The 12,916-nt window shown below is 33.3% G+C and overlaps 1 protein-coding gene across 2 annotated transcripts; it reads left to right on the top strand.

Moving 5' to 3' along the window:
- Nucleotides 1–4,830: 4,830 nt before the first annotated feature.
- LOC139858253 (FCS-Like Zinc finger 10-like) lies at nt 4,831–7,325 on the top strand. Of its 2 annotated transcripts, XM_071847122.1 has the most exons (4): nt 4,831–5,003; nt 5,698–6,665; nt 6,754–6,933; nt 7,080–7,325. In XM_071847122.1, the coding sequence occupies exons 2-3, from the start codon at nt 5,716–5,718 to the stop codon at nt 6,908–6,910; spliced, it is 1,107 nt and encodes a 368-aa protein (XP_071703223.1). In that variant the 5' UTR covers nt 4,831–5,003; nt 5,698–5,715; the 3' UTR covers nt 6,911–6,933; nt 7,080–7,325. The 2 variants fall into 2 exon arrangements, with proteins under 2 accessions (XP_071703223.1, XP_071703222.1); XM_071847121.1 differs by having other exon boundaries at nt 6,754–7,325.
- The last annotated feature ends 5,591 nt before the right edge of the window (nt 7,326–12,916 follow it).

The following is a 12,916-nucleotide window of genomic DNA, read 5'->3' as shown; positions in this document are numbered from 1 at the left end:
TTGATTAGTCACCATGTGTAGAATTTGTCCTTTGATTTCATAATCTGGCGCATTAATGTCTGGATGAGTAATTGCGTGACCTTGGCCAGTGCGTTTAGCTCTCATTCGGTCTTCCATACTTAAAGGTTCCAGATTCTCCATAATTGAATTTGTTGAATCGGTATCACTAGATGATTCTGATTTAATGGTTCGTTCCTCAACAATCTCTGTTTGAATGATTGGTGGCTCCGGAGGAAAGTTTAATGGTTCAGGATCTATGAACCGTTCCTGAATATTTTCCGGATTCTCAATTGTGAGGTCGGGTTCAAAAAATGGATTATCGGAAATTTGAACTGAAGTACTTGGTCGACTGGATGACGATTCTAAAGAAAAATCAACGGCGGTTATATTTGCTGAATGTCTTGATCTAGTTACAGGTGGTGAACGTACAAAAGGTGATGAACGTCTTGCTCGGTGCATTCACTGAATATCCTATTAGTTTTTAAAAGGAAAGAAAAATTATAATAAGTTATCCAATCAATAGACTTTTCTGATTTTGCCCACGTTTCGAATAGCCAAAAGATGCAGCAGAGGGGCAGGATTCATTTGGTCTCAATATAATTGAGGACTGTTTGGCTCCAATAACCCGGTCCACGTACAAATCCAACTATTACTACGAACCAGAAAATTTTGATGTCTATTAATTTAACCACTTAAAATAAATTTTCGTAATTTTAAGAAATTTAGATAAGAAGTAGAATAAAAATCTATGTCCTAAAAACTAGAATAGCGAGAAATAAGAGAGAAAAAGAGTTCGTCGCAAAAGGTCGAAAAAGAAAAAAAATGGTTGAAAAATAAAAGGTGACGGAAAAATAAAAGAAACTTATAAAAACTTAAAAATACTTGACTAACCTAACCTTATTACTACAACTAACTTAAAATTATAATCGCAAATTGAAATTACTAATTGGAATGATAATTGATACATAGTAAAAGGTCTAAAAATATTAAAGCTTACAGGAAAAACTAAATACCAAATGGAAATAACTTAAAAAGAAACTAAAACTTAAAAAGGCGTCGCAAAATTTTAAAGCACCTAAATCTTAATCTAAAGAAAAAGCACTTAAGGAATTCTACGGCAAAGCCTAAAAATCTAGAAGTAAAAATAACTATAGCAAAAACTAAGTTTAAAATTAAATATGAGCTAAAAATACAAATATTACGCTAAAACAATTAAAAAGGGACAAAATATAAAAATATACAAAAAGTTGTAAAAATTACAATTTTTATAAAAATATTATTTTTATATTATTTATTTAATAAAACTATTAATTTTACAATTTAATAAAACTAATTTAAACAAAATAAAACAAATTAAATAAAAAGTAAATCTTAAAATAAAACTAATAATAATAATAATAATAATTAGGGTAAAATAATAATAATAATTAATAATAATCCGTAATTAATGCTGAATTAGGGCTTCCTGTTCGCGTGTCAGAAAGTCTCCGCGACTTGCGGTATATAATGCTTCAAACCCCGCGACTCGCGGGGTTCAGAATTTCAGATCTGGAGCTGTTTGAAATTTTTACGCGTTTTTTTTTTATTTATTTTTTTTTTATTTTCTGTTTTTTCTATATATAAAAGATATTTAATAAAACTTATATTTTTATAAATTAAAATAAGAATAAAGAAACTTATAAAACTTAAATATTTTAAAAAAATACTTATATTTTTGTTTTTCTTTTTATATTTTTGAATAATTAACACGTATTTTTACAAAAACGAATTTTTAATAGAAGTAAGCTAAAATTTTTTTTTTTTTTTTTATATTAGCGTTGCGCTTCCGGCTTTTAAGAGATTTCCCCGGCAGCGGCGCCAAAAATAACTTGATGTTATGCGAGGTGTATATAAAATAGTTATTAATTTTAGCAGAAAACACTATTAAATACGATACAATTTTACACAAGATATTTATTTATTTATAGAATGGATATACTTAAACCTTGCTACAACACTTATAGGCAGTGTACCTAATCGTAAAGTAGTGTAGTTTTTAGTAAGTCCGGTTCGTTCCACAGGAAAATTTTTAAACAAAGCTTAACGCTATATTAGTTTACTTTTATAAAAATACAAATATATATATATAACTAATATTATTATTATAAAGGGGGTTTTTACCGTTTAATGACCGGTTTGTCGATTTTAAAACTTTAGTCGCAGTTAAAACCTAATGTAAAATATAAAATAAATACAAGACTTAAATTAAAGCGTAAAGTAAATAACGATAATGAAATTGTGAATAATAAAAGTGCGATATAATAAACTTGCGATAATTAAAAAGTATGATAATTAAAAGTGCGATTAAATAACAATAAATAAAAGTACGATAATTAGAAGTGCAATTAAATATAAAATAAAGGAAATTAAATATGAAATAAAAGAATTATGCTTATTTAAACTTCCGTAATCATGATGTTTGACGTGTTGATTTTAGTTTTATGCCCATGGGTTAATTGTCCTTTGTCCTGGATTATTTAATATGTCCGTCTGGTTTTTGTCCATAACAGTCCATCAGTCATAAATATAAAGTGCGAGTGTCCTCGTCAAATTCTAATTATACCCGAAGTTAAATATTCCAACTAATTGGGGATTCGAATTGTAACAAGGTTTTAATACTTTGTTTAATGAATACACCAGGTTATCGACTGCGTGTAAACCAAGGTTTTACTACTTTGTTAACAATTACACCAATTACCCTTGAATGTAATTTCACCCCCGTTTTAATTATTCTAGTGGCTATTAATCCATTCCCGTGTCCGGTAAAATGAACGATTATTCGTACATATAAATACCCCGCCCATCGTGTCCGATCGAGTGTATATGGTAATTTATAGGGACGCCCAATTGTAAATCTTTATATTAACATTAACAAACTATCATTTAGTTAAACAAATATAAAGCCCATTAATAGCCCATAGTCTAATTTCCACAAGTGTCGTTCTTTTGTCCAAACTCCAATTATGGTACAAAGCCCAATTACCCAATTTTAGTAATTAGCCCAACATCATGATTACTTCGTTTTAAATAAGCATAATAATAACTTAGCTACGAGACATTAATATAAAAAGGTTGAACATAACTTACAATGATTAAAAATAGCGTAGCGTTACACGGACAGAATTTCGACTTACACCCTTACAACATTCGCTAACATACCCTTATTATTAGAATTATAATTAAAATTAAAATTAAAATTAAAATATAAAAATAAATATATACGATATAGATAGAGAGATGGATATATTTTTTTTGTTTTTTCGATCAGAATTCGTTTGCTTTTATAGGAAGTTTCTGAAATTGGGGCTCCGCGACTCGCGGCCTTTTTGGCCTTCAAACTCCGCGAGTCGCGGAGATTGAAATTACAGCTCACATCTTTTGGAGTCTTTCTTGCCGACGGATTTTATATATAAATATAAAATATAAATAATTAATATAATTATTTATATATTATATTATATTCTTGTGCATAGTAGACTTGTAATTTTTAGTCCGTTGCGTCGAGCGTTGAGAGTTGACTCTAGTCCCGGTTCCGGATTTTCGAACGTCCTTGCGTACAATTTTATATTTTGTATTTTGCGTTTTGAATCTTGTACTCTTGTAATTTCGAGACGTTTCTTATCAATAATTGGAACCTCTTTGATTGTCTTTTGTACTTTTGAGCTTTTTGGTCGTTTGCGTCTTCAATTCGTCGAATCTGTCTTTTGTCTTCACCTTTTATTATTTAAACGAATATTACTTGTAAATAGAACAATTGCAACTAAAAGCTTGTCTTTCTTGAGGAATAATGCTATGAAATATATGTTCGTTTTTAGCATTATCAAAGACGTATTGTGATAGGGTTAAAAATAATAAGGTAGTGTTGGGAAAATCAGTTGCAGGTCTTAGTAATGTTGTAGAGGATCAGACAAATTTAAGAAAAAGGGTTAGAAAGTTGATGTGGTCATTGTAGTTTCTTTTTCTCTTCGCGATGAAGTTGAATGTGTTGATCTTTACAATGCGGATTGTAGTCGTGATCAAGAGGGATCATCTTTCGAATCGATTTTTTGTCCTCCTTTAGTTGATGGAAATCTTATGGGATCTTCGTCGATCTCTTCTTCAGGCTCTCCAACATTTTACTCTTTTTTTTTTATCCCGTACGGGAAAATTTGTATACCTTAAATGAGTTCAGGGCAAGCTGATTAAACTCGTCTCGTGGGGAAAAGAAGCTTCATTGGCCGCTGGGAAAAATTGGCGTTCCTTAATTTGGTTGTCTTCCGTTTGTTTTGTTCTTTTTCGGGCAGTTTGAGTGTATGCCTTATTATATTCGTTGCTTATTTCATTTCTTGCTAGTTTTTCTCTTGGATCTGATATGTTTTCTGCGGTGTTTATTGATTCGGTTGTTATTTAGTTGACTTCGTTTTGTTTGATTTGTTGGTCTCTCGGCTCGCCTATAGTCTCGGTGGTGTTTATTGATTCGGTTGTTTATTTAGTTGACTTCGTTTTGTTTGGTTTGTTGGTCTCTCGGCTCGCCTATAGTCTCGGTTCAGGCTAGTTCTTTTTGGGTAGTTCTTTAGTTGTTTGGCGAGGCGGGGGTATTGTCATTTTATTGTATCGCTTAGATAGGTTCTTTCATATTTTGATGAAAGTTCGTTGGAAATATAACGTCTCTGTTTCTTCGGGAAAAGACAAAATATAATAAAAACAAAAATAAATGAATAATGAATTATAGGACTGCAAGACTTTTACGTACACATTAATATACACACAGTAATGTAAATGCCCCACCTCAGAGAGAGAGAGAGGAAAAAAAGGTATACTATTTGAGAAACTCATTTCTTCTCTGATTTTGATGCAGAGAGTGAGTAGTACTGAACAAGTTTCACATAAACCATAGACAAAGAAGGATAGTGGGAAGTTAACATAATTTCTGCAGTTTTAGGGACTTTTTCTCCGTCAAAATCATCTGTGTCTAGTTTTTTGAGGTGGGTTTTAACAAATTTTCAATCTTTTATCATCAAATTCTTCAATTCATGTAATGGGTATTTTAATTGTCTTTCTAGGGTACGGTCTCATTTACTGTTCAAGTTGTTTTACCCTTTGTTCTGTAACTAATAATTACTAATCTGATCATACTATTCATCATCTTGCATTCTTGTTTTGTGAATGATGTTATTCTAGTGTTAGATTTAACCTCTTTTGTATCATGATTGATGTAACTATTTGATGATCAAGTCTCATTTGGGGATAGATTAGAATTTTTGGGGGTTTTAATCTGTTGATGAAATTGGTAATCTTTTTGGGTTTTAGGTGATTTAGGCATTTAATGTTTCTTGCAATTTATGTGGGTGTTCGGGCATCTAATTGTTTAGAACTCTATCTTCTTGATGTTTGACTATTTATCTTGACATTTTGATCTCGGTTTTTTTTTATTTTTTTTTATTTTTTTATTTTTTTTTGTGGGTACTTGCTATTTATAAGTTAACCATTTGGGTGGGATTTGATTAATTTTGATCTTCTACTTCTATAATGCACATTGCTAGAATTGGACCTTATTGACTTTTTATTAGTTATGATCTATAATGTTTGATTTTAATTAAGGATTTCGATCCTTATCTAGTAGTGTTCTTAAAATCTACATCTGATTTGTTTGTTTGTTTTTTTTTTGTTTTTAAACAGGGTTTGTGATTGTGAAACATGCTGATGAAGAGAACTAGATCACACCAAAAAGATCAACAAAACATGGGTCAGACTCATAATCTGATTCCTGACTCTAATTTTAATGAGTTTTCCTATACAAATTCTGATGCTTTATTGAAACAGATACACAAAGCCAATTCCTTTTTCACTGTTCCTGGTCTATTTGTAGGGCTAAACCCTAAAAACTCAGAATCTGATTCAGTTAGAAGTCCCACTTCTCCTTTGGATTTCAAGGTTTTTTCAAAACCGAAATTTTCGATTTTACCAAACAATGCTTCTTCTAAATTGAACGAAGCTACCCAAAAGAGTTGGGATTGTAACAAAGTAGGATTAAGCATTATCGAATCTCTTAAAGATGACCCGAAACCATCATCCGGAAAAATACTTCGTTCATCCGACAGTAAAAAGAGTATTCTATTTGCACCCCAAATGAGAATCTTGAACAACCCGAGTTTAAAACCCACCAATTTTGACCTTTTTGACTCGTTATCGAACTCCCTCCCAAAAAATTACGCAACTTTTTCTCATACCCATATCAACAAATCCAACCCAAAACTGATTAGTCCATTAGCACAAGAATCATTTGCTAAGTTTTCTTCCCATTCTTTGGATTCTGCAAATCGTGGGTCAAACCCGACGCGTTTAACAACCCAGCCGACTAACCCAATTGGAAAAGATTTAGTGGCTTCTCTCTCAGCAACTGAAATTGAGCTTTCTGAGGATTATACATGTATTAAAAAACATGGGCCTAACCCGCAAACAACTCATATATACGGTGACTGTATTTTAGAACGTCATGATAATGAGTTTATTCCTAAATCTTTCAAATGTGAAGAACACGAGATTAAACCCTCTGAAATCGTTAATTCGTACATCACTAATGATTTCTTGAGCTTTTGTTACTCTTGCAAGAAAAAGTTGGTGGGTGAAGATATTTACATATACAGGTTCACTCTTGATCTTGTAAAAAGGTTTAGTCTTCTTACCCATATTTATGGTTCGAATAAAAAATTGATCATTTTATTTTGTTTGTAGAGGCGAGAAAGCGTTCTGCAGTTGGAATTGCAGATCAAACGAGATTCTTATCGAGGAAGAAACGGAGAAGGCGAGATCGTTTTCGGAAACTGAGATTATGCCAAAATCGGACAGCTGTGAGGAAATTTTCGAGACCTCCATGTTCATTGCTGCATAAACGAATCGATAAAAATGAAGCTGGTATTTCGTTTTTTGTTTATTGTTGTATAATTTACCGTTATGCCCATGAACAATGAAACTTAATTCTATGACATATGAGGCGAAACCACACTATTATTGATTACCCGTTCGATAAGAGCTGTATTTTCTTGTTTTTTTTATGGCAGCCATGGATGATCTTGTTTTGAAAAGTGTGGTCTTTCTTTATATGTTGTTGAATGCGTTTCAGAGTTGATGGTCTTAATGGTCGATTAGTAACCGGCGAACCAGCTTGTTTTGTTGTTGAACTATTTTGACATTGATGATATCTCTACTCTTAAGGCTTGTTTTACTTAAGTCTTAATATGAGAATGAAATGGTACCTATCTTAGTTGGACTCATTGTAAGGAGTTGATGTATAAGCCTCCAAACTAAGTCTTTGAATGAATATAAATGATGAACATTTTACATAATGTCAGCTAGCAAAGTCTTGATCTTGATTGTTAACTTAACAATTGCATTGAAAGTTGTTAAATACTCCCTTCGTCTCCATCTCAGTTCTATTGAGTTTAGATAGAAAAACGCAGTTTAAAAATATTACGAAGTATTATTATACTTTTATTTACTTTACAGTTTTACTTTATCTTTTTATTTATTTATGAAAGTGGACAATAAAATTTAGACATCCATAAAAGAAGTAATGAATAATAGATTCGGATGGAGGGATTGTGAAGTTACAAACTTTATGGAGGGAGTACGAAGTTACAAACTTTAACCTATGTATCGTTTCACCTACAAGCAGGGGCGATCCTAGGTGAGGACCAGTGGGTCCCGTGACACTACTAGTCGGAATTTTTTTTCCCTTCACAAAGTAATCTTTAAATTGTACGTGACACCATTAAATTTTACTACCGGACCCCATATGATTTTAAGATTTGTAGCTTTTTATAGGTAAACTACTATTAATTATTAATGTATAATTAGTTGTGGAAAAAAACTAGAACTCCATTGAATTTTAATCCTGGATTCGCCACGGCCTACAAGCTTGCGATTTTTTAAAAATTTCAAGGTGTTGATGTTATGATCAAGATTTTAGTGGGAATATAACTGATATTGCTACACATTGTCAGCAACAAAGTCTTGATCTTTTGAACTTCTGCATCACAATTCCTTTGTATTGTTGTATAGTACTAGCATTCTAATTTCTTCCAAAACTTTTTCTGCGGATCCTGACATGGGTTTGAAAATTCTTGAGAGATAATTACCTGAAAAAAGATTCTGGGCTATAAGAGATCTTTTACAGAATTTGTTAGCAAGCGAGTCTCTGTCTTGAAACCCAACATCACTTTGTGCGTTGATTTCATGTGTAGTACACTAGTACCTGCATCCTAATGCACTGTTTCTTCTGCAAGTTTGTGATTTTTACGTTATTTTTTATTCGTTAAAATATTATAACTATACAATAGTCTAAATCAAAGACTATAAGACCATTTTTAACTCTAACGATGACGTGTCGTCAGTTTGGTGAAAAGGTCGGTTTTTGACTGTCACGTGGCAATTAACTTAAATAGTGTTGAGTGTTAAATTTGAGTAAGTGAAAAGATTTTGGATGATGTGGTAAAATATGATTGGAAGTTGAGTATAAAATAAATTAATTAATAATGTAGAAAAATATTTGGTGCATTATGATTGGTTGAAAAAATTACGCTCACCATTTTTTTCCGTCAAAGGCGTGATTGATGCCCCGAGGCCCTCAGATTTGACACTGAGTTAGGGGTGTCAGGGCGTCAATTTCCAGTGCAACCTCACATGTCAACTCAAATTTAGGGGCGTCAAATTTCATTTTTGACGACGGGTTAAAAATTGTATAATAGGTTAAAAATGATCTTTGTACACCATGCTAGATCGCAATTCATTGTTACTTGTAAAGTACATGCATCTAATGCATCATTTCCTATACAAGTTTGTGTATTTTTGGCAAGGTTGCAAAAGACGTGAGACGGAGTCGAGACGGTCGAGTCCTAAAAAGGGTCGAGACGGGGTTTAGATGGACGTTGACCAAAGTTAACGTTTAAATATATAAGAATATTGTAAATGTATATATGTATACATATTTTCTAAATCATAAACTTTAATTTACTAATTTGTACTCATAATCACTATCACCGTTAATTTAATACAAAAAGTTTAAACTAAAATACGACAAATTTTACTATTTTACCGACTTTCTGGCTTTTCCGAATTTTGACAGACTTTGACCCAAATTTTTCAACTTTGATCCGAATTTTGACCATTGACTGTCATAATAGACGGTTTTTTCGAGACGGGACGAGGTAGTCACCAAACCGTCGCAACGGCTTGAGACAAGGTCTTTTGCAGCAGTGGTTTTTGGTATTCTGACATGGGTTTCGAAGATACTGAGATTTTCATTGCATATTGACATGGGTTCAGCAAACAAGGCATCCATTTTTATACGAACAAAAATGAATATTAACATAACAATATTCCAAAGATCGTGTTACAATTGACTCAGACCTGATAATATGATAGAAAGCTCCTAAGGCCACAGCCTATGGCTCATGAAAGAGCTTTGTGAAAGCCTCTTTTGGTCTACCACTCACTCACATGCATAAGGAGCAATTTGTCACCATATCCGTTTGTTACTACTGCACGGACCACATGTCTTTTTGGCTTGTACCTCATATTTATTGAACTGTACATATTATATTTTAGAGGTATAATTGTGGGTAATATTTTAGTATGATGGGAAGGGATTTGTGAAATGAATGTTAAAGTTATTTGTATTGATGTGACGCTGATGTGGAGGAGTGAAGTTTTGTGAAAGAGGTGAACGATAGGGAATGGCCTAAGATGAAATGAAACCGCTATAGATCTAGACCATGTAGCTAGTTCAACCAATTACATTGACAAACAAAACAAGGCATCATCTTGATCATCAAAATCACTATTGCTTTTATTATGGTTATATAGTACAATCATTATAATGCTTTATTTTCATGTACAAGTTTGTGATTTCCTGGCTTTTTCTGATTTGGGTTTGAAAAATTCTTGAGAAATTGATGGAGTTTGATTTTTGGGTTGTACGGAACAAGTAGTGGTTTTCCTTTTTCTTCCTCCATCATTGTCCCTTCCATTTTCTATGAACTTGTTAGCTTTTTTCACAGTTGGACCCTCACCCATGTGTGCAAAATTATCATTGCATCAAATGTAGCCCATAACAACGGATATAACGGTCATTGCATAAGTTTTTCAAGTACCGAGTTTATGTGATGATGATGGTTTTGATGTTTCGGGGTAGAGTGCCAACCAACTCATGATTGATTGGCATCGTTGAAAATATTAGGGCTTGACTGAGCTATTTTAGGCAGGGGCGAAGCCAGAATTTACGGATAACAGTGTCATTTCTCGAAAAGTAATTGTTAATATAAAAATTAGAGGATGTTACAATTTATAATTAGGGGATGTTGGCCAATAATTTGCAATTTTTATTATACTATAATAAGCATATTTGAAGAGTTGAGGGTGTCAAAGCATCCGTGCCTCTAATTTCTGGGGATCCGGACTCACAAATCCATTATATGGTACTTATGGACACTAGAATTGATTCTTATGGGGTGAATTTGGTGGTTTGTTAAAGGTAAAACAGGGTTTGCGTGTTACTTTCGATCTACACGTATATGAAAAATTTGTATGTGACCGAGTTGTTATAAAGTATTGAGTAAAATCATAAAGTTATTAACTGCACTTTCTTAACAAATTACAAGAGTTAATTTTGTATATGTTATACTTTTATGGGTTTTGTGACTTAATCTAGTGCAAACAATAATGCATATATAAGAGACCCCACTCTTATAGAATGAATTCCCCGTGAATTATTATTCAATACACGTACGCTATTTATAATACAAATGAAAACCTAATGACCTTAAACCCTAACGGACTCAAGCCCACAATCAGGTTCACTCCCCCGCAGTCCGAACGGCGAAATTACGAAAGTTCGGACTGAAAGGAAAACAATAAACATAAAAAGAATAAATAAAAGCACAATTTTCTCTCTACTTTGTTTTATCGAATTGATTGGTATCGCTGATTAGTTGCGTTGTTTGACTGCGTTTTCTTTTCCGTAACTTTTTTTAACGTCGTGGCTTGCTTGCCTAATGATTGAGCAGAACTTGGGCTTTGAACTTTTATCGCCGATACAATCTTCTTCAACGCCGCAAAACAGGAAATTTTTTTTTTCTTTTTTTTTATATTCCTCTTCTATTTTCAGGGTTTGAAACCTAGTCAAACTAGGCGGCTCATCCCCACGCCGATTATTACAAAACTTAGAATTGAAATGATAGAAACTAGATATATGAATAAAAAAGAATTATGTAGTAGAAAAGGGAAAACTTGAATCGGGTGGCTTGTTCATGGTTGTGACACTTATTTTTTTTTTCTTTTTTTTTTGTGAAAAAAAAAGTAAAATGCGATATAACTTTTGTTTTTTTTTTAAAGGCAAGATAATATTGAAAAAACCAACGTTTATACAACAAGCATATATGGATGCTCAATAACTTAAAAACACGACAAAATACACGACATAAAGTTTGCGAGTATGGCAAACCAATAACACGAAACACAAGTTACACAAGATTGAGATATACACTCGGGATATTAATCCACGTTAGCCAATCGAGCTTCCTTTTCTTCACCCTTTTGGAGATCCATTCATAAGACTTTACTTGAATCTCGCTCAGCGCAACCGGTGGATTCCAACTTTTGCCTCGAAAAACTTTCTCGTTCCTATTTCTCCAAATTAGGTAAGCACACACTCATTCTACCGCTTGCCAGATTTTGTTGCCAAAAGTCGTTGATGAAGATGGTCCTCTTCCACGCAGCAGCTCACCAATGCTAAAGTTTGTCATATTACCAAGACCCCACCATGCAAAAACTCGATCCTAAATAACCATGGCACATTTACAAAAAATCAAGGAGTGTTTCACGGTTTCTAGATCATCATCACATAACAAGCATCTTACACTGTGCAAATCTATCCCTCTCTTGTCAAGCTCGGTCAAGGCTGGTAACCATTTTTGACATGCCTGCCAAACAAAAATCTCTAACTTTTTTGGTACCAAGTTGTTCCTCAATGTTTCAAAATTATTTGAATCTTCAGCAACTAAATGATTATCGATAATATGAGATAATAATCGTACAGTGAAGATACCGTTATTTGAGATGATCCATTTACACGTGTCATTCTCCGTGCTGTTGAAATTATATCCCGCGATTAAACTGCACAATTCCTCTCTTTCGCTTGATGTTCTTCCAGTTGGAGTTCGGCACCAGTTTTCAATTAGTTCCGCACCTGTATCACTCATGAAGACCCGATCCCGTATGCTTGCTTGTTTATTCAACTCGAGCTGGTACAACCGTGGGAATCTGGATCGAAGCTTTGACCCACCAACCCACAACGAGTCCCAGAAAATACCTGCTGAATTGCTGCTCACCGATAGCTTGAACAAATCCTTGAAGTTGATACCTGATTCTTCGATGGTGTTACCTGCGATATAACTAAGTTGCGAGTTTACTGAGTAATGGACTTCGCAATTGCGAGTTTTGATTGTGATCGCGAGAATTTGCTAACGGGCAGAATTGAATTTCGACTAGGAATACTCGTTTACTTCCAATTCGTTTATCATTTTGCACTATAAATATCTCATATGTAACCTGTAAAGTAGACGTGCAAAATTAATAAAAGAAATTTCTTTGGTTGGCCGTGGATTAAAGAAATCTCATTGATTGCATATAACTAAGTTATGTTCTCGTATTTTTACGTTCTTGCATTCGTTCTTCATGTTTGTTTACTTTAATAAGTTTATTGTCAGTGGGTTTGATAACCTAGTGTTATCAAGTATTGTTAGGGCTCACCTAATCGTTCCTAACAAGTGGTATCGGAGCATAGGCTACGTGTCTACGGGAACAATGGCGGATAAAAGTGATGTGAAGATTGATCTTTTTG

This window comes from Rutidosis leptorrhynchoides, chromosome 7 (assembly GCF_046630445.1).
Source record: "Rutidosis leptorrhynchoides isolate AG116_Rl617_1_P2 chromosome 7, CSIRO_AGI_Rlap_v1, whole genome shotgun sequence".
Lineage (NCBI taxonomy): Eukaryota > Viridiplantae > Streptophyta > Magnoliopsida > Asterales > Asteraceae > Rutidosis > Rutidosis leptorrhynchoides.
Note: the sequence above shows the minus strand (reverse complement) of the source record. Positions and strands in the feature narration are given on the sequence as shown.

Coding starts and splice junctions, on each gene's coding strand:
- LOC139858253 (XM_071847122.1), top strand. CDS start 5,716: ATGCTGATGAAGAGAACTAGATCACACCAAAAAGATCAACAAAACATG. Junction 6,666..6,753: donor GAAGATATTTACATATACAG/GTTCACTCTTGA, acceptor TTTTGTTTGTAG/AGGCGAGAAAGCGTTCTGCA.